At 43.4% G+C, this 25,852-nt stretch overlaps 2 protein-coding genes across 2 annotated transcripts in view; both read left to right on the forward strand.

The window, feature by feature from the left end:
- Positions 1–723: 723 nt before the first annotated feature.
- On the forward strand, positions 724–21,074 carry LOC115773361 (coiled-coil domain-containing protein 136-like). The gene is made up of 9 exons (XM_030720058.1): positions 724–953; positions 3,692–3,895; positions 7,513–7,809; positions 7,883–7,957; positions 8,236–8,529; positions 8,753–8,870; positions 9,120–9,315; positions 9,655–9,789; positions 15,834–21,074. The coding sequence occupies exons 2-9, from the start codon at positions 3,844–3,846 to the stop codon at positions 15,921–15,923; spliced, it is 1,257 nt and encodes a 418-aa protein (XP_030575918.1). The 5' UTR covers positions 724–953; positions 3,692–3,843; the 3' UTR covers positions 15,924–21,074.
- A 2,240-nt stretch (positions 21,075–23,314) lies between these two features.
- LOC115773270 (filamin-C-like) overlaps positions 23,315–25,852 on the forward strand; it is a 57,703-nt gene continuing 55,165 nt past the window's right edge. Inside the window, exon 1 of the mRNA XM_030719875.1 lies at positions 23,315–24,061. Coding sequence (XP_030575735.1) covers positions 23,686–24,061 — 376 coding nt within the window. The 5' untranslated portion in view covers positions 23,315–23,685. The remainder of the gene's footprint in view (positions 24,062–25,852) is intronic.

The following is a 25,852-nucleotide window of genomic DNA, read 5'->3' on the forward strand; positions in this document are numbered from 1 at the left end:
TCGATTTGTGTTGCCTAGCAACAGAAGTGAGCCAGTTTGCAGTGTTTCGCGGCCAACCGAGATCGAACGAGTCCTGCAGAGTTTCTGTGTCACCTTGTGTTCAATCACACCTGCAGGTCTGAGCTGAGACTCACCTGGAATCACAAACAGTGACCTGGAGGTGACCTGTGACCTCCAGCATGAGCGGTGACGTTTGTGTGTCTGTGTTTGATCCGACTTCTGTGTCTGTGCTGGTTTGCATTTCTGAGGATGTCTGAGACGAGAAGCTTTCAGCAGGACTCCATCAAACTCTGTGTGTGTGTGTGTGTGTGTGTGTGTGTGTGTGTGTGTGTGTGTGTGTGTGTGTGTGTGTGTGTGTGTGTGTGTGTATACCTGCCCTCTGTCAGACCCGTCAGTGTCACACTGTGTGAACCATAATAGAATAAAATAGAATAAAGTAAAAGCAGCAGGAGCGTCTGCAGGATTTATGGAGCTCTTCATGTCAAAGCAAACACGTTTTCCACAACAGTGCATTCAGGTCATGATTCAGGCTTTATTATAAAAACTTCCAGAGAAAAAGCTTTAAAACCTGATCTGGAGTCAGCTGATACATGCAAAGCCTCCGTTCTGTGGTGGTTTTGTGTCACACGGTCTGTTGGCGTTACATAAATGCTCCTTTGTTGTGTCTTATTTGTCGGCCGCTCCCTGAATCCTCACCTGGCAGCAGCTCAGTGGGATCTGTGACTGACTGCAGATCAGAGGCAGCAGAGGGTTAATAAATGACGTCATGTGGGCTCATTGTGTATTCACATGGTGGCCTCGGTCTGTCTGTAGCATATAGTGACGTTGCTCTGCATCACGCTCAGAGAGCGGCTGAGGCTGAGGAGGAAATATAGGACAACAGGAGGAGGAAGAAGAGGAGGAGGAGGTCTGCAGTGAACCCACAGATTCAGATCCGAGCACCTCCGCATCAGGTAGGTCTTCATCCCGCATGTGTGTGTTTGTGTGTTAATGGCTGCAGCAGAGAGAAGTGAAGCATGAGCTGATTCCTGTCGGAGGAGAAACACAGAGGAAGGTCACGGCTCTGCGTATCAGCTGATTTTAAAGGAAGAGCAGGGAGAGGATGCTCGAGGACAAAGATCCCAGAAATGACATTTAAACTTCATGAACGATGAAGCAGGACGATTTCCATCTCTATGGTGACGATGCAAGCTCAGCAACATTTCAGAGTCAGGCCGATCTACCGGGACAGCAGCAGTCAGCACACACAGGGTGGTGTTAATGGGGAACGACCTGATGATCCAGCGTCATGTCTGAGCTGCTCTCCTGATGATGCTCTGCAGCACGATGGATGTGACCAGGTTAAAACGCTGAGCGTCTCCTTCCTGTTCGTCCCTCAGAGTTCCTCTTTCTCTGTCAGCTGGACAATAATCCATCTTCAGGATCATCACCGTGTTCTCATGACTGCTGTCTTCTTTGTGGTCACGTTGTGTGTCTGAATCTTTTCCCACCTTGGTGTGCTGTGGGGTGTTTTGTGGATACCTGATATCAGACGGTCCTTTAACCTGCAGCACGGCTGCAGTTCCAGGTCAGGTTTACTCAGAACAGCGTGACGAGTCCTCGTCAGCGTCTCATCCCTCCATCAGCTTCCTGAGGAACGATTTCTACAGTCGTGTTTTTACTAGGGGTGGGACTTTAACGCGTTAATTTCGATTAATTAATTACGGGGAAATAAACAAATTAAAAATTTTAACGCATTTTATTCGCACTTTGCACCAGAACGTTTCTCAGTGCACGAGTTCCAGGCATACAGATTATATCGACGCACGATGTCAAAAATTCAGCGGCCGCATCCTTCGAAGGACTCGGCCCACATCCTTCGCAGCTATTTTGTTAAATTTTTACAATATGTTACTGAGTACTGTATATTTTAGGAGTTGGGTCTCTTGTTCTTTTTACCTGTTAGGCATTGACCTGTTTTTATGAGTATAGTTGTGGTTTTTTCTTTTGTGTTTGTTTTACCAATAAAAAAAAAAAAAAACGCCCTTCGCAGCCCACAAAGACCACAAAGATTGGAAGTGAGCGTCTCACCTTCATATCACCTGCCCTCACCTCTGCGTAGCTCATGTCGCCTAGCAACCGTGAGTGTGAAGCACAGCTGTGTAAAAGCAGAAGAACGAACTTTTTCTCCTTTTTGTGGTTTAATTTTAAGTCTTTATTCAAAATAAGCCGTTAAAACAAGCATAACAGCATCAAGGAATACAGCTGAGCTAATGATTAATTTCCAACTATATTAAGGGAGACATTAATGTAGAATAAAACTATGCAGTTATGATGATTAACTTTAATTTCAGGAGTTTGCTTATCACAGGAGCACTTCCACCCTTGTTGGTCTGTGTAGTAGACTGGTGGGAAAATACAATTTTGAAGTTTAAGCTTATGTATATTGATTCATTCATCAACCAAACTTAAATTAATATTTATCATGTTAAATATTTAAATGCGATTAATTTCAATTAATTAATTACAAAGCTCCTAATTAATTAGATTCATTTTTTTAATCGAGTCCCACCCCTAGTTTTTACCCGAGGCTGCAGACGCCTTTAAACCATGAAAGTAATCGTGTGGATCTCTGCTCACACTTTTAGATCATTAGAGTCTGTGTAAACACAGCCGCAGCCTCGAATCTGACAGCAAATTCAGCTTTCACCAAACGATCACCTCCAGAAACTACCGACAAGTCCACACAGACGCAAAGCTACACAGTCAAACACTGCACAACACAGTGTAACATCACACAGGACTAATGAACGAACCCAACACTGAAGCAACAAGAGCTGCAGTTCCTCTGCCGTCCAGCAGAGGCAGCAGTGAGTCAGTCCCCACAGACTCCCATGTTAAATAACCATGTTTACAGGCTGATGCAGAAACTGCTTTGGTCTCTGCAGCTAATCTCCTCCTTCATAACAGCTGTATGGGGGTGGATGCTTCTGTAACTCACCTGTTTGAAAATAGTTTGCATTATTAGGGGCGTGGCCTCTCTGACTGACAAGTGGATGGCGACACAGGTGCTGCTAGCTGTCTGCTAGGGTTCACCTGAACTGGACCTCTGCACCGTGTTTGTGCTGTTGGAGCATTTTTAATGTAATTATCTGACCAATAATATGGCTGCTGTGACTTCATTGGACTAACAGACCGTCCAAGAAGGCGGAGCTCCGGTTTTAGGATTTATTTGGATGTTACTGATTTGCAGGTATCTGTGTGTATGTAATGATCCACTGGCAGAAGCCAGCATGCTAAAACCGATGCCACAACCCAAACAGCTGACGTGCCAGTGGCTCTGCCCTCTTTTATTTACAGTCTGCATCTTTCCCAACTGTAATGCTAACTGGCTAATGGCTAGCACTTTATTTGTAGGTGATGAGAAACCAGCGAGGATGGATTCAACGGTGCAGGTGATCTTCGAGGTCATTTCCTGTGTCTGTCATGAAGCTCAGTCCCAGTTTATATCGCACCGATGAGCCCAGCCCGGCCCTCTGCTGTTTGTTCCCCTCTCACTGAGGCTGTGGCGGTCTTTAAAAGGCGGCAGAGCTCCTGCAGAGTGAGACGTGTGCAGATGAAGTGTGTTTGAGGCCTGCATGTTGCCTCCTCACTGATGCAGTATCTGTCGCAGCTCTCACCTCCTCCCCCTCCCCCTCTGTTTGCCTCCCAGCTCCAGGAGGATGAAGGGGCTGCAGCGGCTGTCTCTGCCCGGAGCGTGAGGAAGCTTCCTGGGCTCCATCTGCCTCGTTTCTCCCCCCTCCTCACCCCTCTGCGTGGAGCTCTGACCCCCCTCTCTGCAGCTTCTCCTCCATCAGAGGAAACATGGACGCCTTCCGGCTGCCACCCGTCATCGAGGAGGTCCTCGACCCATCCGGTCAGTGTGTGTGTGTGTGTGTGTGTGTGTGTGTGTGTGATGAAGATGAGTGTCAATCTGTGTGGAGGGATAATAATAATTCAAAGTCTTCCTCACCCTGTTGATGCTCAGCACTTCCTGTTTCACAATAAAAGCCTTCCAGAAGAACAGGAGGACAGAATGAGGTGCAGAAGCTTCACTGAGGTCATCACTGGATTTCATCTGGAATTAAAATTTTTAGTCTGATTTAAGAGAAACAGTCAAAATCTCCCAAAGAGATTAATAAAGTTTATTCTAACCTGAAAGATGATTTTATGGGATAGACACTCGATGTCGTTGTGCTGATGACACACACATTTACCTTGTGTGTGTGTGTGTGTCTGTAGTAGCAGATGTTACCTCCAGCTTCTTTAGCGCTTTGTGTTCCTGAGGTAATGATGTGTGCAGAGTCTGCAGGCTGTTTCCATCACACACACTCACTCCTGAGCTGGGGATCATACGAGCCAATCATGTTGCTGCTGAGCAGATGATGACGGTGTGGTTTATCTTACTGTAGCCATGATGGGAGCTAGCAGAGTGGGAGGAGCCATGCTGGCTTCCTGGACTGACTGTCAGGTGTATTCAGGTATGTTCAGGTTTTTGACATTTCCCGCTTTCAATGATCTGCTGTTAATGAGGCACCTGGTTAAATAAAGGAATGCTTCAGCTCCAGCTCACATCTCTGCCGCCGTCACACAGACGATTTACAGTTTTCAGAATCAAATTTACAGAAAGAACTTTTAATGACATCGTCAGACCTGCAGGAAAAAAGCTTTTCAATCTTCTATGGACCAAAGGCAGTTTCAGTGTTTCTGTCTCAGTGAAATGAAGGTTATGGAAACCTGCATGATGCAGAAGACCCCCAGTGGTCATGTGATGACATGCATCGTGGTCATAGGCGGTGCAACAGGACCTCCATCTTTTTCTAACCCTCATCAAAGGATGAAGCAAATGTCCCAGGAAGACAAAAAGATCAGATCTCGATCTTCTGTGTCTCCGTTTTCTCTCCGCCGTCTGCTTCCTCTGTACGAGTTCCTCTCACTGAGGAAGAGCGTGCACACCTGAATGGAAGGAGGCGTGGCTGCGTGTGCAGGTACTAACTGCTGAAAGCGGCCATTTATCAGGCTGATTAAAACCAAACTGAGGCTCGAGGCTGAGATTTTCTGACCTTCAGACAGAAGCAGGTTTCTGCTGTTCTGTCCAGTCAGCTGATTCCTGCAGCATCAGTGTCTGCTGGTTCCCAGTTAGTCCACAGAAGGTTTGGAAGTCTCGCACTGAGCTCGAACAGAATAGATTAAGATTAACCTGAGAGCACATCCACTCAGTACCACGAGGGCTTTTATTGTGAAGGGGAAGGAGGAAGTGCTTACCTGTATTATTTTTCTGTGTCTGCGTGTGTGTGTTGTTGATGAATTAAAACATTGGAAAAACAATGAACAACGAGAGGATGACGAGGATGATGAGACAGTGATTCAGGAGAGGTCTACCAGACTGTGATTGGCAGCCTGCCAGGAGAGGCAGCCAATCAGCAGGCAGAGCTCTGCAGGCTCACAGCAGCTCCGTTCAGTAAAGTCGCTCCAAATGTTTTAAATAATTATCAGAGCTGCAGCTCCTGGTCTGACAGATGAACGCCGACTATATTTGAATATTTTCATCCTTTCTGGCTCTGCTGTTCGTCTCCTGCGATTCTTTTAACTCCTATTTTTATTCATCGTTTCAGTGAATCAAAGGCTGAATGTTTCTGCAGCTTCAGGCTGGACAGAAATAAACTCCTGATAATCTGACATGTTATTGATCCTCCTGCAGAGGAGCAGGAGAGCTATTAATAGACGAGAGATGCAGAGAGGATGGGGAGGTTTCCTTCAGCACGCTGACCTCGGGCATCTGCAGCTGTTTCTCCACGTTAGGTTAATTATGAGAGGAAATCACAGCAGGTCAGGAGGTCCAAAGGAAAGGATCGTTCTCAGCACAGATGCACCGATTCTGCAGCGTTTCAGCTTTATTTGACTTCACAGTCACACGTAGTTCAACTTCACAAAGGAAAGACACACACAGACTATAAGGTCAACAAACACACCTCAGCATTTGCAGGTGAGTGCAATTCAGGAACAAAGGAGCCAATCACTGATGAGAAAACCAGGACAGGAAGTGAGGTAAGGGAGGTGAGACGTGGATGAGTGTGGAAAACAGGAATCTTTACTACACACTTCATTTATGGATTCACAAGAAGTCACGTGATGTAAAAACAGGCGCGTATGGAGCCTATTCAGTTTTATTTATATAGCTCCAAATCACAACAAGGTGCTTCCTCTCCCAGCTGTCATAGGGCGAGAGGCAGGGAACACCTGGACAGGTCCCAGCCTAACACAGAGAGACAGACACACTCACATTCACACCTAAATCAGCAGGTAACCTAACCCCACTGACTGCATGTCTTTGGACTGTGGGAGGAAACCGGAGAACCCAGAGAGAACCCACGCAGACACAGGGAGAACATGCAGGACCAGAGGGTGGATTTGAACCCAGCAGTGCTAACCACTGCACCACCCTGCTGCCCAGGGACAAAGATATGTCAGATTTTCTCCTCTTTCACGAATGTCTTACCTTGACCTTGAAAATGTTCTGAAATATCCTGAAAATAACTCACTGTTCTTTGCATGAATATCCTTGGTTACAGCATCCTTACTCTGATTTTCACAAAATATTCACACAAATTTGTTAGTTCACAAAACTAAAAACTTAAACACCCGAAAAAGATTTTAAAAATTTATTCACCAAAGTGTCCAAAGTCTTTATTTTCTTGATAGACGCTCCGTAAAATAAATAAAAACACTCAAAATTTACCAAAATTTTACCCAAATTTTCTGAATGTCTCTAAACTGTTCCTCCTTTAAATAATTTTATGAAAAAATGTCCAAAAGTTACATAAATATGAATTTTCTTCCCTTTTGGTCGGAAGAACTTAATTACAGAGAAACATTCATTTTAATGCACTGACTTTGAAAAAGTCCAAATTTTATTTATTTGTTAAGAGATTTAAATAAATGTCCAAACTTGCCAAATTTGTTACTTTGGGAAAACACTTAAAAAGAAGCTTGTTTAAAAAGTGTCGCCATGCACTGTTTTATTTTTCCAAAATAACCAAATGTCACAGATTTCATTATAAATGTCGTTAGTTTAAAAAGAGCCACAAAGCAAAAATGTTCTCAATTACATAAAATATTTTTTCTGAAATATTTCTGGACCTTCTAAAAAAATGAAAGATGATTTAAAAGATATGAAGAAACAGCTCATTTCGTTCATGTGAGGATTATTCACGTCCCCGCGTGGATTTTATTTCTGTAAATATTTGCTGTCATTGGTCGTGTCTGTGTTTCTCCATCATCACCACCAGATGGAGCCACAGAGTCCCTCCTTCCTCCTCATCGCCTATTTAAGTTTAACACAGTCAGGAAATATGAATATTCAGGCTGTTATCATCATCATCTGTTAAAATAAATATTGTTTTATGTGGAAAATCTCACAAAACAGGAGGAGTGCAATTTCATGTCTGCACTGAAAATCCTCCTCTTCATCGTCTCCTTCCTCTCTGTGTGCAGATGAGCTCTGTGAGCTGAAGGAGGAGAAGCCCATCATGCTGGGAGAAACTCTCACGGCCAAAGAGAGGGAGTCCCTGGAGGAGAAGGAGGAGACGGTGGGTGAAGGAGAGAAGGGGCAGCAGGAGGAGGAGAAGGAGGTGAAGGAGGAGAAGTCTGAGGATGAGGAGGGAGGAGGAGGGAAAGGCCAAGAGGAGGAGCTGGAGGAGCTGAGATCTCAGGTGTTGCAGCTGCTGCTGGAGCTGGAGGAGACACGGGAGGTGTCTCAGAGACACGAGGAGAGCTTCGTGGAGCTGCAGGGTGAGGAGGCGTTGCTTTGCTTCATAATCACAGCCGTGGCTCCTCCTGACAGCGTTCTCCTCTCGGTTCGCAGGTCTGTTAGAGGAGGAGCGGCTGGCCAGTGCCCACCAGGCCGAGAGCTTCACCCGGCAGATCCAGAGGCTGCAAGGTGAACTCCTTCACTTCCTCTTTGCTTGCTGTTTATGTTGTCACTTCCTGTTTACACATTTACGCTCCAAACAGGTTTTCTCTTTTTGAAATGGACTTTTTTCACACACAGTCAACATGTTTAACATAAACAACTTATATTTCAAAACACATTTTCTAAACTTTCATGCTGAAACCTGTACCCTCATTAAAATGTTTCCATTATGTCAAAACACTGACTCTGACTGAAGAGCCTGATCCTGACTCCCGACTCTTACTCTGACTCTCTGACTCATTCAGCTCAGCTGCGTTCAGTCCAGGAGGAGATGGACAGTTTAGAGGAAGAGAAGGAGAGTGAGTTGGAGGAGGTGCAGCAGGAGCTGCGCTCAGCTCAGGAGGAGGTGCTGATGCTGCAGCAGGCAGCTGAGGAGGCGGCGGCAGAGAGGGAGAATGACATCGCCTCTCTGCAGGAGGAGCTGTGCCGTCTGAGGGCGGAGCTACAGCGTCTGCACGCCACAACGGCCGAGTACGAGCTGGAGGTGACGACACTGAGAGCCGAGCTGAGCATGAAGAGTCACAGCACACCAACACAGGGTAACTAAGTTATGCAGTAGCTGCATTATTTACACTTTAGTTTAACTACAGTAACTGTAACTAAATAGGATAAATGTACGTAACAGATGGGACCTGTATCAGCTCTGATTAAGGAAAACAAAGTGAACAAAGATCTGATCATCCATTGGAATCAATCAAACAATATTTAGCCAGCTTATCAATAATAATAATAATCTTTGTGTATACATGCATGTGTGTTCAGGTGAGGTGACTCATCTGCAGGAGGAGTTCAGCTCTCTGACTGATGAGCGTCAGAGTCTGACCAGAGACAACAAACAGCTGTGCAACAAAGTGGAGCAACTGCAGCAACAACAAGATGCGTGAGTGTGTGAGCAGCTGTCAGTCAAAACATCTGGATATCTCTGACTCTCTGACGCTCCTGCTCACTCTGAAGTTTTTGCTTTTCACTCTCCATACTTTGTGCTTTTCAGTGTAAGCACACAGAGGAGCAGGACAGAGCCATACTGCCAAATATAAATTACTGCAGTACTGTTACTGAGAATCCAAAAACCAAAATTTATATCTAAACTTTTTAAATATTTGAGCTCTCACTTGCATTTGGCAAACAGGTGTGATGACGTGTACCTGGCAGTCAGAGTGGAGGGCAGCGCTGAACATGACAACCAGGTGAAGGCAGACTCTTACATCACTCTGTCCCAGTCCAGACCTGAGCAGCAGGACTCGTCTGACATACAGGAGGAGATCAGTGTCCTGAAGGTCAAACTCCGACAAGCTGAGGAGACGGCGCAGAGAGTCCAGAGAGAGGTGAGAGGAGCACGCCGACCACAGGCTGCTGCTGTTTATGAACATCATATTTGATCAGTCTAATCTAAAGACCTCTGAGATGCTGTTTAATGTTGATCTGTGGTGATTCGCTGTTAAACAGTTACTACATTGTCCAGTCTGCCCAAACACAGCGACATGCCAAGACTGAGTAAAAATCACAGCGCCACCTCCTGACAAATAGAAGTATTGTTTTTGTGATCTAATAGTCTTCAGGTTTGAGGACTAAAGGGCCTGTTAATGGTCTCTTTTTTCTGATATAAATATCTGTTATGTTGTTGTAGCAGTCATGAGACTCCACTTCTTCTGTCTTCCTGTCAGTGTGAGGGTTTGAAGGGGGAGCTGGCTGAGCTACAGCAGCTGTATGACTGCAGCCAGCGGGAGCGAGCGGCACTCGAGCAGGAGCTGCAGCGCTGCAAGGCCGAGCTGCAGAAACTGGTGGGCAGGAAGTCACAGGTGAGAGGTCAATGGTCAAAGCCTCAGGCGCTTAGGGAAGTGGGGCATTCTTCTGTTCCGTCCGCATGTACCCTGATGTGTTACTCTAACGCTGAAATGTTTCAGCGCTGGTACATTACTGAGTTTCAGGTAACCGTACCTGTCAGACAAAGATGAGCTAAAATTAGATTAGTTAAAATGTCCTCTCTGTGGAGAGGAAGGGGTGAGGGACAGGTTAAAATAACTACGCTTTTTAAGGTAAGTGCTCAGAGCAGAAAAATCCGGTCCGTGCTCCGTCACATGATGTCTGTCCGTACTGTGTGCATGTCGGCCGATAACAGCTGAGTCCAAACGCTCTCTGGATGCCTCATCGGTCATTCTGCTTTCAGTTCTGCTCGTGTGGCCGGTTTCTGACCGCTTTGTTGTGAGCTTCTAAATGTCTGTTGCTTCAGGGCACGTTGTCTTCTGTCTGGTCTTTCGCCTCCTTCGCCCAGTCCTTGAAAATCAACTTTATACTAAAGCAACAGTAAGCCAGCACACTGACACTTAGAGTTCACTGATGTGTGGAGCATCTCCTGAAAGACGGACCAGTGCAAACCAACAAATCTGGAGCCTGATGAATGATGTCAAAGGTTTGGACTGTCACAGATTCAGTGACTTTAACAAACAGATTCACCAGTGAGGTGACTCAGTGTTGACCAACTACAAGTTTTTGACACGTTTTGACTTGACTTGAGATTTGACTTGAACTTCAGATGAAATTCAATTCATTTAAATTTTTCATAATGCCATGCATATTAGAAAGACAATCAGACCAACACCCAAGAGCAGCACTTGGTGACAGTGGGAAGGAAAAACTCCCCTTAACAGGAAGAAACCTCCAGCAGAACCAGGCTCAGGGAGGGGGGGTCATCTGCTGGGACCAGTATGGATTTGAGGGAAATGAGAGAAAGAAGGAGAGCACAGAGAGACATGGACCAAACACAAACTATGGAAGAGAGAAGACAAACATTTAATGACATGCAGAGTGGAGTATAAACAGAGTGAAAAGAGGTGAATGAAAAGAAACAGTGCATCATGGGAACCCCCCAGCAGCCTAGGCCTATAGCAGCATACCTAAGGGAGGGTTCAGGGTCACCTGATCCAGCCCTAACTATAAGCTTGATCATAAAGGAAAGTTTTCAGTCTAATCTTAAACATAGAGAGGGTGTCTGTCCCCCGAATCCAAGCTGGGAGCTGGTTCCACAGAAGAGGGGCCTGAAAGCAAGAAGTAATAAATGCATGAATTAGCTTTTCAGATAGATAGATAGTAAGTACTGATCCCGAAGGAAATTACAGCATTTCAGCATCACTCTGAGAAAGGATGTTTCTAATTTTAGAAATATTGCACCAATGCAAAAAAGCGGTCCTACATATTTGTTTAATATGTGCATTGAAGGACATATCCTGGTCAAAAATGACTCCAAGATTTCTCACAGTGTTACTGGAGGCCAAAGTAATGCCATCCAGAGTAAGTATCTGGTTTGACACCATGTTTCTAAGATTCTTTTTTTTTTTGGGGGGGGGGGGGACTGAATTTGAAATTAGAGGTCATCCAGGCCTTAATGTCTTTAAGACATTCCTGCAGTTTAACTAATTGATGTCCATCATCTGGCTTCATTGATAGGTAAAGCTGAGTATCATCTGCATAACAATGAAAATTGATGCAATGCTTTCTAATAATACTGCCTAAGGGAAGCATGTATGATGTTAATAAAATTGGTTCTAGCACAGAACCCTGTGGAACTCCATAATTAACCTTCTTGTGTGAAGAAGACTCCCCATTTACATGAACAAACTGGAGTCTATGAGATAAATATGACTCAAACCACTGCAGTGCAGTACCTTTAATACCAAGTTTTCCATGAGACATAAAATGTAAGTCAGCACTTGAGACCTGCTGTTTGACGTCATCCTTATCTGGAACTCTGGCAGCACTTTGGACACTTTTAATGTGAATTCTAATTGTTAAACTAAAGAGTAGACAGAGTTCGGTTTACTAAGACTCGATGAGGAACTTTCCTGACTTGAGACCCTGTGCTCACTCATGCTGACGTGATGTTCAACTCTTGCAGGACTTCCTTGTCTTTACTTTGGACTTGACTTTGTAAACAGTGGCCTGGTCCCCCTTCTGCTCCTCTTCATCAGATTATTCACTCACATTTGTATCCACCAAAGAGCGCTGCAGGGGTGTCATTTTTTTAAAAGTCAGCAGCCTTTCATACTGTTTTCTTTGACAGAAAATCAAGAATTTTTCCACAGGCTTCCAGAAATTGCTTTGTGGGATATAAACATTTTAAGATGCTTTTAAGATATTCTCCACAGACCCATCTATTTTCATGGCTTTTGACGGGTAAATTCAATCAGGAGAACACTAACATTAGGCTAAATATAAATTAGCTGCTTGTTAGCAAACTCATGTCAGGTTTTAGCACAGCTCTCTGTAAGTAAAGCTGGCCTGGTGGTTAAGCTTTTACCCATAACCCTCTGCAGCGTGGCTGATGCTCCAAATTTGATCCCCAGAGATCTTTAAATGACAAGATGCTGATATTTTAATGTTAAAGTGTTAAACATAAAAAAAAAATCACCATCTTGTCTTTAATCTTTGTTTCCTCTCTTCATTTCCATGTTTTTGTCTGATTGCCGTCTCTTGTGTTTCACATGACTTTTACACAATAAACTGTCAAATTCTCTGTAAATTTGATGAGTTTTGATGATCGACCTGCCTGCCTATCAATCATTTCACATCAGATCATTCGTTTTGGTTTGCTCCCTGCTTGCCGTCCGCCATCCCGCCCTCTGACTTTATTATTCTGATTATTTTATTTTCTCCTCTCTCCATCCCCCCACACTCCTACCTTCTGTCTTCTCCCCAGAACTGCACTCGTCCATCTGAGCCCCCTGTTCTCTCCATCCCCTTCATAGGAATGATTGTAATAGTGGCCTTGATTTGGTGCTGGTGGGAGGAGTTGGCGTCTTAGATGGGACCAGGTATGGCCGCGCCTTCTTTCTCTACCAGACGCTTTGAAAGAAAACTGCCGCTGCATCCAGTCGTTTCCACCGCAAATTAAGAAACAAATCCTTCAAATGAACGCGTCCATCGTTAAAGCGGTTCACTGTGGAAACATCTGCCACCATGGCTTCCTGATCTCTGCTCGTACCGAGGTTTTAATTGTTAGTTAGAACATCAACTGTGACGGGTGCTTAATCCTCCATCAGCCATGATTTTTACAGGGACATGTACTGACTGACTTCATGCTGGGCTCGGTCTGTTTTGTCAGATTGCTTCAGTTTCTGTTTAACAACTCAAATCAGAAACAATCATTTTCACTATCAGTACATCTGACAGATTGATAATTGATTATTTGGTATGAAACATCAGATTCTGATATTTAAAAAATGCTGCTGTCTTATAATTCATGAGTAGTCTCTTTATAAGCAGTTAGCACTCCTGGATGTTGTTTGCTGATCTGTTGCAGTGTGTTTTTGTGTGTGTGATTAGGAGGCCAATTTTGGACTTTTAATTTCAGTCATGTAAATGCCACCATGTTGGTGTTCTGGAGCCAGAAATGGGCATACTTGGAGAAATGGGTAGAATGCTAAGCTGTCATCTAATGTTAGCGGGCTTGGTCATCAGTCTGCATACCTAGAAGGATACCTGCTAATTAGTGCTCAGTAACATCCAAATAAAATCTCAGTCAGCAAACTGGAGCTCCGCCTTCTTGGACCGTCTGTTGGTCCAATGAAGCCACAGCAGCCATATTATTGGTCAGATAATTGCATTTAAAAAGGCTCCAACAGCACAAACACAGTCCAGAGGTCCAGTTCAGGGACCCCAGTTAGCTGAGGTGAAGCCTAGCAGACAGCTAGCAGCTACAGCCGCCTTTGCAGCCATCCACCTGTCAGTCAGAGAGGCCACGCCCCTGATAAAGCAGACTTTAAGCCTTAATACGTTTTAACCTCCTGAGACCTGAGCTCCTGTTTGCGATGCATTAATTTCCTCTTGATATCTGTGATTAGATGGACCTGATATGTATATAAATTAAGCTTCCTCTTTGAGCAGGAAGTTGTATTTTGTTACATGGTTGTTGCATACTTTTATGGAAAAAAAAAATGTCCTCAGATGTGGACACTGGGATTATTTTATAGCATAACACAACAAAAACAACATGACTTCACAAAGTATAAAACACTATTGAGCAGAATAAAGTATAAGCTGCAGCAAAGCCAAAATGTAATGTCCCCATATGTGGGTCTCCGGAGGTTAAACAGGTGAGATATAAAACACTCACCTCCTGTGCAGTTGTTTATATTTGTCTCTGACTTCTGAGATGAACCCAAGATAAAGTCTCCCTCTTCTTTATTATACAAAACTGTGTCATCCACAAATAGTGACACTCGTCTTATTCTCATTCGTCTTTTTTACTTTCTGACCCAAACTGTTTTTGTATCAGGCTGTAACCACGTTTATTAGTATTATGTTTAGTTTAACGTGGGAGTCTGTGGGGACTGACTCACTGCTGGAGCCTCTGCTGGACCTTAGAGGAACTGCAACTTCAGTATTGGCTTCATTTTTCAGCCTCAGAGGTCGATGCTTCAATAAAGTCCAGAGGTTCCACTTGGAAGCTCATTACAAAAGCAAACACGTGGGGTTTGTGTCATTATGAAGTACTGAGTAAGCTGTAACATCAGCTAGCTGCATCTTTTGGTTGTCAGAAATTAATTCATACAGACATTAAAATCTCACAACGAGGTTTGTGGATGTTTTTCAGTAACTGGGTCATGATGTCTGGAAAGAGACATTCCTTCTGAGTTTATAAATGCAAAAATGCACTTTTGAGTGCCATTTAGTTACATTATATACAAAAAGGTAGATATCTGTACTGATATCTGCAAAACTCGGAGACTCACACCAAAACTATCCATCCTGGTAAACAGCGGCACCGGCCAGGGTGAACTGTCTCAGCAAACAGTTTCAGTTTTACAGTAACAGCCAGAAGAGCCTTACAGGCAGGAAAGAATTACAGCGACAGTGTTTAAGGATAAGTTGATGTTAAGTCAAGTTTTGCCTCAGTAACTTGTATAACGCACATAAATGGAATCACTGAGGTGCTTCTGGACCTAAAATATTCAACAAAGGGGAGAAGCACAACTTGGAAACAAGTGATTTGTCTGACTCCTGAAGTGCTCTGCATCTGTGTAAAAATGAAGTTGGGTCATGCACCTTCAGGTTTTCATAAACAACTATAAACTCCTCCTCTGCTTCTGATTATTGGTGGCATCAGAAGAATCTTAGCTCATGACACAGTATCTAGCTAACTTTTCAACAATTTTCACTTTACATGTAGTATTAGCATTGACTTTGTATGTGATTGTGAGGCAAAAAAACGTTGCTTCAGATTTGGTCTGAACACACCGATACAGAGGTAGTTAGAAAAATACTGAGGGACCTGCTGCTCACTCTTCATTTGTGACCATTACGGATGGATTAGGAGAACATCTAAAGGGTCCCGCACATCTCCAAGGTTCCACGCTACAACCTCATTAGGGACACATTGGGCATTTTTGTTGTTAATTTGTGTGTTTTTGGAGTATGTGCTTAGCTTTGACTGTCAGTCATACTGAAGCTGTGCTTCAGGGGCCACCTGACATCTTCAGTCCCTGGACCGGATCCTAGAGGCACATTCAGAATCCATCCATGATGGGTAGTCAGAATGTGGTGTTTTAATGTCATCCACCAGGTCACCAACCACTCCGTTGGGGTAGAGTTAGAAGAGGGTAGCATCCTCTCTTTTATAGATTTTTTTTTTTTCCATTATTTGGCACATCCAACAGTAAAGACCTGCAAGGCCAAAGTGAAAGTTTAAGACTTCATTTGAAGAGTAACTTCTGATTTCCACAATGCTCGTTTAGCATGTAGCTAAAACACAAACCCTAAATGATTCACTGGAGATGTGTTAATGAGAAGTATGTCATGTGTTGTACAAATACAGTTTATTTTAATGTGACTCATCATCTCCCGGCAGAGTGACTCAGAAGGCTGGAACCTGGCGGTGGTGGCGGTCGCCGTGGCAGCCGTTGCTGTTCTGGTCATCCCCAGCTTCACCAGGGCCTGAGGACTACACAGGAAGCAACCTCACGGTGGACTGTGGGATTGTGGGATTGCCGTCATCCATCCAGCGCTGCCGTCATACATGTCACCATCCTGATGTCTGCTTGTTGCATCGCTTTGACCCAAACACCACAGACGTCAGTGAGTGCTGGAGGGAAAAGCAATAAGGTGGCTGAATTCACGTCGTCATCCACTGACTTTACGCTTCCTGCAGGTCAGCTCTGCGCAGAGGGTCTGACGATTGATCTATCACCCACCATCATGGTCCAAGAGTCAAACTGGAAGATGTCATTTTGTTGTACTTCCAGGAGCTGCAGATGTAGCTTGTCATGAAGTTTGTGATGATGCTGGACTAAGTTGCTGTTTCACAGTTGTGTTAGTGGGTGTTGCACATATAAAAAATATCTTTACCTTCAGTGTTAAAATGAAAAGTATCCGCTCATGTGGTGAAATCATTTGATTAACTTACTGGTAACATTTTTTTAGCTTTAGCATTTCTTATTTAATCCATTGATTACTTGGTGTTTCTCAAAAATCAGGTTCTATCAAACACAAAGTTGAAGATTTAAAAACTCTACTCAGAGAAAAGTAGCAGATTTTACTTTATAAATACTTCAGTGATTATTTTCCTTCAGCTTTAAAATTCTTTGCCTTATTTCAGTCCTGCTGGGTTTAAAGAGTATTTTGCACTCACTGATAATGGAGAAAACAGTAGCAGATAAAACTTGATTGTTTAGTGTATCAAACACTTCCTTCCTGTTGTATATTATCTGATCGTGTGTTTGTCGAAACTTAACGCTGATGAACAATATTCAGAAGGTCTGGTTTGTAGCATGAAACAGCAGGTTTAGCTTTATTTTACCTGCCTCACTCCTTATAGATCAGCTACAGATGTCTGGATTTCTGTGTTTCTAAATAAGTGGTGTGAACGTCTATAGAAGTAAAATAGCACTTTAAAAAAAAAACTTATTTGCTAAGGATCATTTCTGGGGTGAGATTATTTCTGTGGACTGATTTCACTGTGTTTAGGTTCAGATGTGCCAGAGTTGTGTTAAATGTTTGCACAGATGGGTGGAGCAGCTGTTTTTTTTATCTAATTCTTTTTGGACAGACACTTTTCTCATTCTCTGAAATAAGGTTGGCTTTTGTAAAAAGCTGGCAGATCAGTGCAGGTTGTAGAAAATGTGATCAAAATGAAAAAGCAGATCAAATGCAAATTTCAGCTTTTATGTATGCTGATGACACATTATTTTATTTATAAAAAGTTGAAGATGCAGCAGAGTTTGATCAAATGTAAAGAACTGAAAACTGATTAAATAGTAAAGTTTTCTGTTACTAAAAAAGTCAAAAAATTTTATGCATGTAGATGAAACTTTGTTTTACTTCTAAGATTTGAGCATGCAGCAGAAAAATAAGTTTGATGAAAATCTAATCAAATGAAAACAGATTGTAGTTAAGCCCCAATCAGACAAGGGCAGTGGAGTTTAGTCCAAAGACACTGAACTCAGCTTCTTATACCTTTTAAAAGTGAGAATTAAACTTATTGTCACTTTCTTAAAGGATAGTTGTTAAGAAAAACATGTGGGCGCAGATATCTCTTTACAAATAATAGATGAGGACCAAATATCAAGCCTTGTGGACCACCTTTCACTAAACTCAAAGCGGGCCTACTGTGATAAGAACATGAAGTTTTGTTTAGCAATGTATATTTCAGGGTATGTTCAGGTACAGGAAAAATGTGGTGTGGGGAAGTTAAGCAGAAGAGGACTGAGAATAGAGCCTTGTGGAACACCACAAGCTTTCTGTTGTGTTTTGTTGTGTTTTTTTTTTCTGGTTGGTTTTTTTCTCAGTAGAAATTTTTTAAAGGGGGGATAGATCCTGTCTGAATGGGGCTGCAGAGATTCAGCATAAAATGTCAAACCCCAAAGAAAAGTCTACGTCTGCGTTTTGGTTGGTCAAACCTTAAGAAGATGCCTCAGATCATCTTTTTTTGTTCCAGGTCAGAATGAACATATATTTGTTGTTTTCTTAGCTTTAAACCTTTTTTTTGTGTGAGGTACAAAAACACCTAGTTTCATTTCTTTTGCGTAAAGACAAGTTTCAAACTTTAAATGGATCCAAATTTGTGTTTACATTTAAATGGAGACCAAATAATCATAGAAAATAAGAATAAGCTGTTCAAATGACTGTGATCCTGTTCAGGGTGGAATCAGGTAAATAATGACCAGCTCAGACATTCCAGTTTATTTACAACATATGACAGACTGAACTGTGATCACACATGTACGCGACTGAAGATATTAACGTGACACAGCAGGCCTCTAACAAACTGTAGGATTTTAAAATCAATAAAGGTTTATTAGAGTTATTTATTTAGTGTTTGATCAATGTGATTAATTCAGAAGTATGATCAGGTTCTTTTATTGTGTTCAAAATAATTAGTTGCATGTGCCATTAGACCTGTGCATGACAGACGTGTAGCCTATTTTAATGACTTACTAAAGGAAAAACACATTTTACACATTTCACTTGTTTTCTTTGTAATGTAAACAAACCAAAACGAATCAATTATATATATAAAAGATGACGAGTTAGGAATGACACAAATAAAAAATTCACACAACTTTCATGTGGTAACAGGTAAAACTTGTTTACTGAAATTAAATGTATGAAAGCCCATTACTGCCAGAAAAGAAAAAACTTAAAAATAGGAACAATAAATACTCAATATTGTCACTAGCTAAGTCAACATTATCAGGATAGTAAGCCAAATGTTGACTTGCACATTATTTAATACATTTATCTGTGAGTTTGACTTACTATTTCATCATTTTGGCCTAAGTCAGCTAGTTTTGACTTGTATAAAAATCATTATAACCCGTCTTTGACTTGCTAGTGTTTTAGGTCTTTCCTGGCCTTGATTCTGGTGTGGTTGTGTATCGGGGCTCTCACTGTCTTTAGTGTTGTGTTTCTTGTTCTCGTGTTAAAACTGTCTGAAAATATGTGATTTATTCGAGACTTCCAAACTTCACCTGGCACTGAATCTGTTTCTGTAAAATGTTTTTGACCTGTGTGTTAGTGTGTGAACACAGACTCAGTAACACCTTTTTATTATTTTGTCAGTAAAAACACTAAAATCTTCCCGGATGCTGCATGCAGATGTTTCTCTGTACAGACTCAGAACCTTTGTTTTCTATCAGTGCTTTGTACTGATTTTTCTTCACCTCAGTTTCTGCTTGTTCGCTTTTAAAGGGCATCGTTTTTCCTACAGCTTATTATGTGGTAATAACGAGCTTTCATCGGACGTTTGCAAATGTAGCTTTAGGAAGAGTCTGGGGTGGACTGATTATTGGTTTCCTGATACATTAATATACAGCAACACAACACCGACTGTTTATCATCACACAAAAATCACATCTGGATTTATAGACACATTCAGGACAGTTTAAAGAACTTTCTTATATCTCTTGTGTGAATATGGATTTAGTTTGGAAACTTCTCAAACACCTGAGCTTCCTGTTGGGCCGCCAAATCTCCTCTGATGGTTCTCATGTGTCTGTGCTGGAATTATGGCGACAACGGTCACCATAATATCCTCAGTTTCTCTGCCGGGTTCCTTATGTGCCATAGTAACTTGTACTTGATGTCAGGTTCCTGATGGTCGTTCACAAATGTTGATATTCAAAGAATATTGTCACAGAAGAAACTCCTCTCAGCAGAGCTAAAACACAAAGTTTACTGATTAAAAGCACTGACCTGATCCTTTTGATCTCGCTTCACAAAATGAAAATATAAAAGTGAAAAATGTATTTTGTGATATCGGTGACATCCTGGATCGGTCCATCCTTAGCGCAGTCCTGACAAACGTTAGCTCTCTGTAGGTATCTCCTTCCTGCATGTTAGGTTTAGAGGAGTAGTGAGTTTGCATGAAACGAGTAGATGTAGCCGCTGTAGCAGCTTCACAATTAAATGGCTCTCGCCGAGCTGTAGCATGAGTGCTCGAATCCAATTCTTCCATTAGCCGCTGCAGACTGTGCTCTTAGCCACTCGTGTTTATGGTGGATTTTAGTTTCATCTGGGTTTAACCTAGCTGAGCATGAACACTGGGGTCACAGGAGCACCTGAACATCTACACAATGGTTTACATGATGTTTATGTGGTCCTCACCGTCACTGAACTAGTTTAAGTTATAGAACTACAAACAGTTTAACCGACATGTTTTCCTGCTGGTTTCTAATGAGTGTCATTTAGTTTAGCTGTGTCTAAAGTAGATCGTGCTGATAAACTGTCATCAGTAGCAACTAGCTCATTGATAAGTTAGCACAAAGACCGGCAGCTAGGTAGAAGTGCTAGCCACCAAAAAGCTAGCCTGTTTTTCTAGCTAAGTGTTTTTTTTTCTTTTTCAGTTATTAGCTGCTCACAGCACTGTGGTAGTTGCTTATAGTACTGATGTAACCAGTGTTATTGTAGTTTTTTGTGTTTAGTTAACTAGCTCAGCCTAGCTTAATATATGCTAGCCAGGTAGCCACAAAAAGCTAGCATGCTAAATGTTTTTCAGTAATTTGATAGTTATTAACAGCAGATATATCTGACATCATGGTAGTTTATTTAGAAAATTAATGTTTTCTTGTTTTGTTTGTTGTGACAGGTGTTTAGATGTTTAAACATGATTAGCCAAGCTCAGCGTAGATTAGCATATTAGGTACACGGGGAAACTACCACTGAAATAAAAACTACAGAATGATAGCTTAGCAGCACTTAGCTCAAATGCTACTAAGCTATCAGTTTCCCTTGTATCTAGTCTTTGTGCTAAGCTAGGTTCATCCTGGATGTTTTCCTGGACAAAGGTGAAACTGAACCATCAGAAAAGATTTTAAAATATCTGTTTTACTGCTGGTTGTGTGCGTCAGGTGTTAGCTGTCAGGTATCAGGTGTGCTGTATGAGCTCTGCTTTTACTTTGGTGTCCTGACTCGTAGCCGTGATAAAGTGGCACGTCACTGTCGTCTGGCTGCTGTTTGAGCTGATTTCCTGTTTCTCTTCTTTGCTTCTGAACTCTATTCCTGATGTTTCTGCACCATGCTAACATCTTTCTGGGATAATATTTTATGTTCAGTTTTGTAAATGATCTGACAAATAAACGTAATTTTCCTTGTCTTTCATGTGTTCACCGTTATTGTATACAAACTGATTAGTCAGAAAAACTATGAGACATAAAATCACCTTTATTATATAAACTTCTTCACCAATTATCGAATCAGCCAATCATATGGCAGCAAATCGATGCATTTAGGCATGTAGACGTGGTGAAGATGAAAGTGAAGCATCAGAACGTGAATTAATCTGGTGGAACGTTGAAGCAGATGAGCTCCAGCAGCAGAAGACCACACACACTAACAATAAGTGTGGTCAGGGACAGATGTGTTGAGTCTTCATTATGATAAAGTGTCGGGCGAGTGTAGTCTACATTTCTTATAACCCCACTTCTCCAGCCTTCATATATAAAACATAGCTGTAGCCACTGTGATGTCAGCTGTTGGTTTATGGATATCTGCTGTGAAGCTTTGAGTTGTGGTGGATCACGCTCAGACCAAAGCATCATTGCCAAAACTTCATGGTCTCACCAGAGTCCAAAACGACCAGGAAGAGGGAGGATTTAGGACTCCTGGATCAGGGTGCGGCTTCTCCCGGCTGCATGGTGACATCATGGTGGCTACCTCCATCTTTTATATTCAGTTTCTGGTGAAGAATAAACATAAGCAGTCACGAGTGCAGTCATGACTCCAGTAAGTGACGATGACCCCGGTAGACTGTCTGCTCTGAGAGGATGATGAGCGCATCACGCCGGCACTCGCTGTTAAATTTAGTTTGCCTCCATACTCCCGCTTCAGATGCGAGCTGCTGTTTTACTCTCGTGATGACAGAAATGTGAGCGCGATGCAGATATTTTCAGACTCACGGTGAGTTTGTATTTCTGTCTCCTGTTTTTATAGTAGCTCTCTGAACGTGACACGCAGGAAGCATGTCTGATGTCACACACTTGAACTCAAAACTCTGCTTTCATGCTTCCACACATGTTCAGCAAGCCCTGAACGTGATGACATCACTGTGACATCATCACGTAGACAATATTAGTCATTTCCTGTTGTTTGATTTGATCACTATACGTTTATTTTTAAGTTATCACATTTAGAACATCATAATTATTATTGATTAATTCAGTTAATCACGGCACCCGGGTGGCTCAGTGGTGGGGCAGGCAACCACATGCATATGCCGCATTCTGGTGTGGGCAGCGCAGGTTCAAGTCCCGGCCTGTCGCTGATTTGTGTCTTCCCACGTGTCCTCCCCCCGTTTCCTGTCTGTCTCCACTAATAGAAAAGCTGCTTTGGCCAAAAAATAAATTCAGTTAATCATTAATGACTCGCTGCTGGCGCCTCTGCTGGACGCTGGAGGAACTGCAGGTGTTGGAGCTTCAGCGTTGGTTTCGTGTAAACAGATCCACATTTCAAGACAGAAATTACTGTTGGTATTTAAATACATGATATAAATCAGTTTGTTTTAATAAAATCTTTTTTCCTGAAATCATCAGCGTGCACATTTCTTTGTGTCTGCGTCCCTGCAGCGAGCACGTTCAAGCTGATGTTTAAAGCTCTGCTTTAGAAACGGTTAACACAGCTGGAATAAAACCTCTAACTTCACACATCTGTATCTGATCATGTTCCAGGCTTTTTGGGGGGTCAAAGGGCAGCTTGTTTCAGGTACAAACAGACTGCACTCAGCAGGGGGCGCTGCTGTTTGCATTACTTAAACTCTTCAGTTTGTTTCCTTCTTCAGAAAACTTCTGTCAAACCCAGCATGAAGGCTTTCTTCTTCTCTCACTTTGTTGGGTTTTGCTTCAGTTCACAGCGCCTCCATTAGTCAGTCAATGGAATTACAGGAAGCAGCAGCACCATGGGAATGTAATCCTTTAACCTTTTAACTGTTAGAATTATCATTAATTATAGAGTCTAATTGTATGATAAGAAACCAGCGCTGTGGGGATTTACAGATAAACTGAAGTAAACTTGTTTCTGCTTTGTGGTTTAAATGTGATGCCGTGATCTGATTGGCTAGCCGCAGGTAACGTCATGTCTCCCCTCTGCATGGTTTATGAGCCTCAGGGTGTCGCTCCAGGTTTGGAGACTCTAAAAATACCCGGAGGTGTCAGAGTGGCTGCGGAGCCCCGGGTGCTGCTCTCGGGGTGAGCTGGGTGGGGTTGTCCTGGTTGGGGGTGTCCGGCGAGTCCCCTCCCCCCCGGCCCAGCTGCGGACCAATGAGCGGCGGCCTCCGTATCCTTGTGGATTAGAGGATGCCCGGGCTGCAGTAGTATATGGTCATGGCAGGGGCATTCCTGGGAGTCCTGCGCAGTGACGCCGTGCTTTTTAAACCTCCGCTTCACGTCTCCTCCAGCCGCACACCCCCGACTCTCTCCAGGCCGCCGCCTGCGCGTCACCACCCGGACCAAAGCTCGAGTCAGTCCGGAGCACAAAAACAAACTGTTTTCTCCACTTTTCCTTCCTGAGCCGCCTCGTTTTTGAGAATCTAGCCCGCAGGAGTCCAGGAGAGCCCCGCGGGTCTGCATGCGTTCACTCTTTACGCAGAGCTCAGTGAAGTGTGTCACTCCCTGCAAGCTTGGCACTGCCCCTCCGCTCCCGCTGCGCCTTTTCTCTTTTTTCTGCCTTTTCTTCTCTTCCCACTCCGCTTGGTGCTATAAAAGGGGTTCACCATGATGAGCAACAGCAGCTATTTGGAGCCGCAGCAGTTCTACCAGAGCACCGCGGACATAGGAGAGGAGGAGGAGGAGGAGGAGATGCCGGCCACCGAGAAGGACCTGGCCGAGGACGCGCCGTGGAAGAAGATCCAGCAGAACACCTTCACCAGGTGGTGCAACGAGCACCTGAAGATGATCAACAAGCGGATCAATGACCTGCAGAAGGACCTGAGCGACGGGCTGAAGCTGATCGGGCTGCTGGAGGTGCTGAGCCAGAAGAAGATGTACCGGAAATACCACAGCAGACCCAACTTCAGGCAGATGAAGCTGGAGAACGTGTCCGTGGCGCTGGAGTTCCTGGAGAGAGAGCACATCAAGCTGGTCTCCATCGGTGAGTGGCGCAAATCCAGGAGAGGCGCGTTTGGACAGTTTTTACGCAAAGTTTACGCGCGGCAGAAGTTACGCACAGAGTGTGTTTGACGGCGCGTGACTGCAGGAAACGAAGTCAAAGTCAGTACTGGTTTATTAAAGAATGAGGCTTTTACAAGAGGAAATCACGTGACTAGTGTGTCTCACAGGTGTGTGTGGAGATCCAGGTGTTCACAGCTGTTGCCTGTTGGTTGATGGTGGATTCTCTCAAATTTGTTTTTTTTTGTTTTTTTTGTAGGGATAAAAAGTTTCCTCGAGCTGTAAAAGCTTCAGTTTCTAAGTGTAAAGAGTAAAAACCACCAGCTTCATTATTCGTTATTAGAAGAATTAGAATTATTACATCCTGACGTGTTTATTCTTCGAAGGTCTCCTCTTGCGCTCTAGAACCTCCATGAATCTCTTCAAGACTTCCAGGAGTGTTTGGAACCATCCAGAAGGACGTGAGCTGAGGCGCAGACGTCTTGAAGTGATTGTGAATGATGCACAAAGTGTTGCAGGGCTTTATCAGTCCTGAAGCACAACTTCACTGTTCAGTCACTCAGTGCAGCATATAAGAAATACTACTACACATTTAAATACACAAATCTGACTAAGAGACATTGTTTGCAGTTCCAGTGTGTTTCTGTGTGTTACAGTGTGTAGTGATCGGTCCTTCAGTTGTGTTTGACTCTGTGGGTGTGTGGTGTGGTTTTAGCTGCTGCTCAGTCTGCCTGTAACTGTGGGGAATGCAGAAGAGCTGAGATCTCAGCACGTCATTTAAATATCAGACGACTTTATATAAATTTACAGACTTTTCAAACTTTATTAACTCTAAAATGTGCTGATGTCCGGGCACAGACAGGCAGCTACTGCTGCTGTAACTCCATTCTTACAGTAACACCATCTCAGAGCTTCAGTGACGCGTCAGCGTGATGTCACAGCCTGGTCACATGACAAAACCATGAAAACACGGCCCAGTTCTGTTCATCTGCAGAGACACCAAATGCTCTTTTTTCATTAGTTCATGTGTTTCAACTGCAGGTGTGTTTGCTACCTGCACAGCCACACGTCACATGACTTCACTCAGGTCACCAGGTTCACTCGATCGTACTGGGTTCAGAATAAATTACAGGGCGTCACTTTTTATGATGACGTCACATTTACGGTGATAAACGTGTTTGATTTTCACTGTTCAGTCTCAGATTTGATCATCTTTGAGACCCGGGGCTGTGTGAGTCTGTGTGTCACAGAAACACACACACAGCTGTTTATTTAACTCGTGTCAGATTTAAATAACTGAATGAACCTTGTTCAGCAAACCGTGTTAACATCAGTAACTGTTAGAGTCTTCCACTGTGCAGCTGTGCCGTCAGCGCCGAGAGTTTCGGGAAGTCTCGGAGGTCAAAGTTTATTTTGTTTTCTTCTTCTTTTACTTTGCTGAGTTTCTTCAGACTCTAATAAATGAGATGTGAGGTGTTTTTCAGGCTTTCAGAGCTCAGAGACTTGGAGCCTTCTAACAGGAGGAACTGAAGTGTGAGCTGCTGTTGTGAGCCTGCAGCTGATGGGGGGCTGAGGGGGCCTGCGAGGCCCGGAGGGGGGCAGTTACTCACTGGGGTGAGGGGGTGGAGGGGCGGTGTGAGTATGAGTTGATTGATGGCAGCACAGCTGAGCCCTGCTGTCGCTCCGCCAACAGCTGCTGAAAATAGACTCTGAGAGCACAGGGCCTCGCTAACCTGCTGGTGGGCTCCGGGGCCGAGACCCGCTGAGCCCCCCA

Source organism: Archocentrus centrarchus, chromosome 23 (genome assembly GCF_007364275.1).
Source record: "Archocentrus centrarchus isolate MPI-CPG fArcCen1 chromosome 23, fArcCen1, whole genome shotgun sequence".
In the NCBI taxonomy this organism is placed as follows: Eukaryota; Metazoa; Chordata; class Actinopteri; order Cichliformes; family Cichlidae; genus Archocentrus; species Archocentrus centrarchus.

Coding starts and splice junctions, on each gene's coding strand:
- LOC115773361 (XM_030720058.1), top strand. CDS start 3,844: ATGGACGCCTTCCGGCTGCCACCCGTCATCGAGGAGGTCCTCGACCCA. Junction 3,896..7,512: donor GGAGGTCCTCGACCCATCCG/GTCAGTGTGTGT, acceptor CTCTGTGTGCAG/ATGAGCTCTGTGAGCTGAAG. Junction 7,958..8,235: donor GCAGATCCAGAGGCTGCAAG/GTGAACTCCTTC, acceptor TGACTCATTCAG/CTCAGCTGCGTTCAGTCCAG.